Source organism: Sinocyclocheilus grahami, unplaced genomic scaffold (genome assembly GCF_001515645.1).
Source record: "Sinocyclocheilus grahami isolate Dianchi unplaced genomic scaffold, SAMN03320097.WGS_v1.1 scaffold3692.1, whole genome shotgun sequence".
NCBI classification, from domain to species: domain Eukaryota; kingdom Metazoa; phylum Chordata; class Actinopteri; order Cypriniformes; family Cyprinidae; genus Sinocyclocheilus; species Sinocyclocheilus grahami.
In genome coordinates, this window is record NW_015508775.1 from 12973 (window position 1) to 13358 (window position 386).

At 37.6% G+C, this 386-nt stretch overlaps 1 protein-coding gene across 1 annotated transcript in view; it reads left to right on the forward strand.

The window, feature by feature from the left end:
* LOC107576444 (bromodomain testis-specific protein-like) overlaps positions 1-149 on the forward strand; it is a 7615-nt gene extending 7466 nt beyond the window's left edge. The window contains exon 10 of the mRNA XM_016262619.1: positions 122-149. Within this exon, the coding sequence (XP_016118105.1) occupies positions 122-149 (28 nt within the window). The remainder of the gene's footprint in view (positions 1-121) is intronic.
* The last annotated feature ends 237 nt before the right edge of the window (positions 150-386 follow it).

A 386-nucleotide genomic window follows, 5' to 3' on the forward strand; every position in this document is an offset into this window, starting at 1 on the left:
ACTCCGTGTATATCTTTGCCTTACAGACATTAAAAATATATCTATGGAGAGTGAAATGTCTACATTTCAAATGAAAACAAATATTCTCAGATCATGTAATCCATGTGAAACATGCAAACAGGCATGTCCACTACGGAGATGAAGAGTGAGTGTCGCCGACTTCATCTCAAACCGAAAACGAAGAAAGCACTAGTTTATCAAATTATTCAAATGTTAATGCAGTCTCCTTACTGTTTTTCCCAAACGCATTCATAATCATAGCTTCTGCGATGCGCTGTGGCAGGCTTTATGCGTGCGCTTGAGCACTTGTTAGGCTATGTAGGCAATGTATTATAGGCCTTAGGCTCATCATAATGATTTAAATTGTTTATTAATAAACGTGCGAT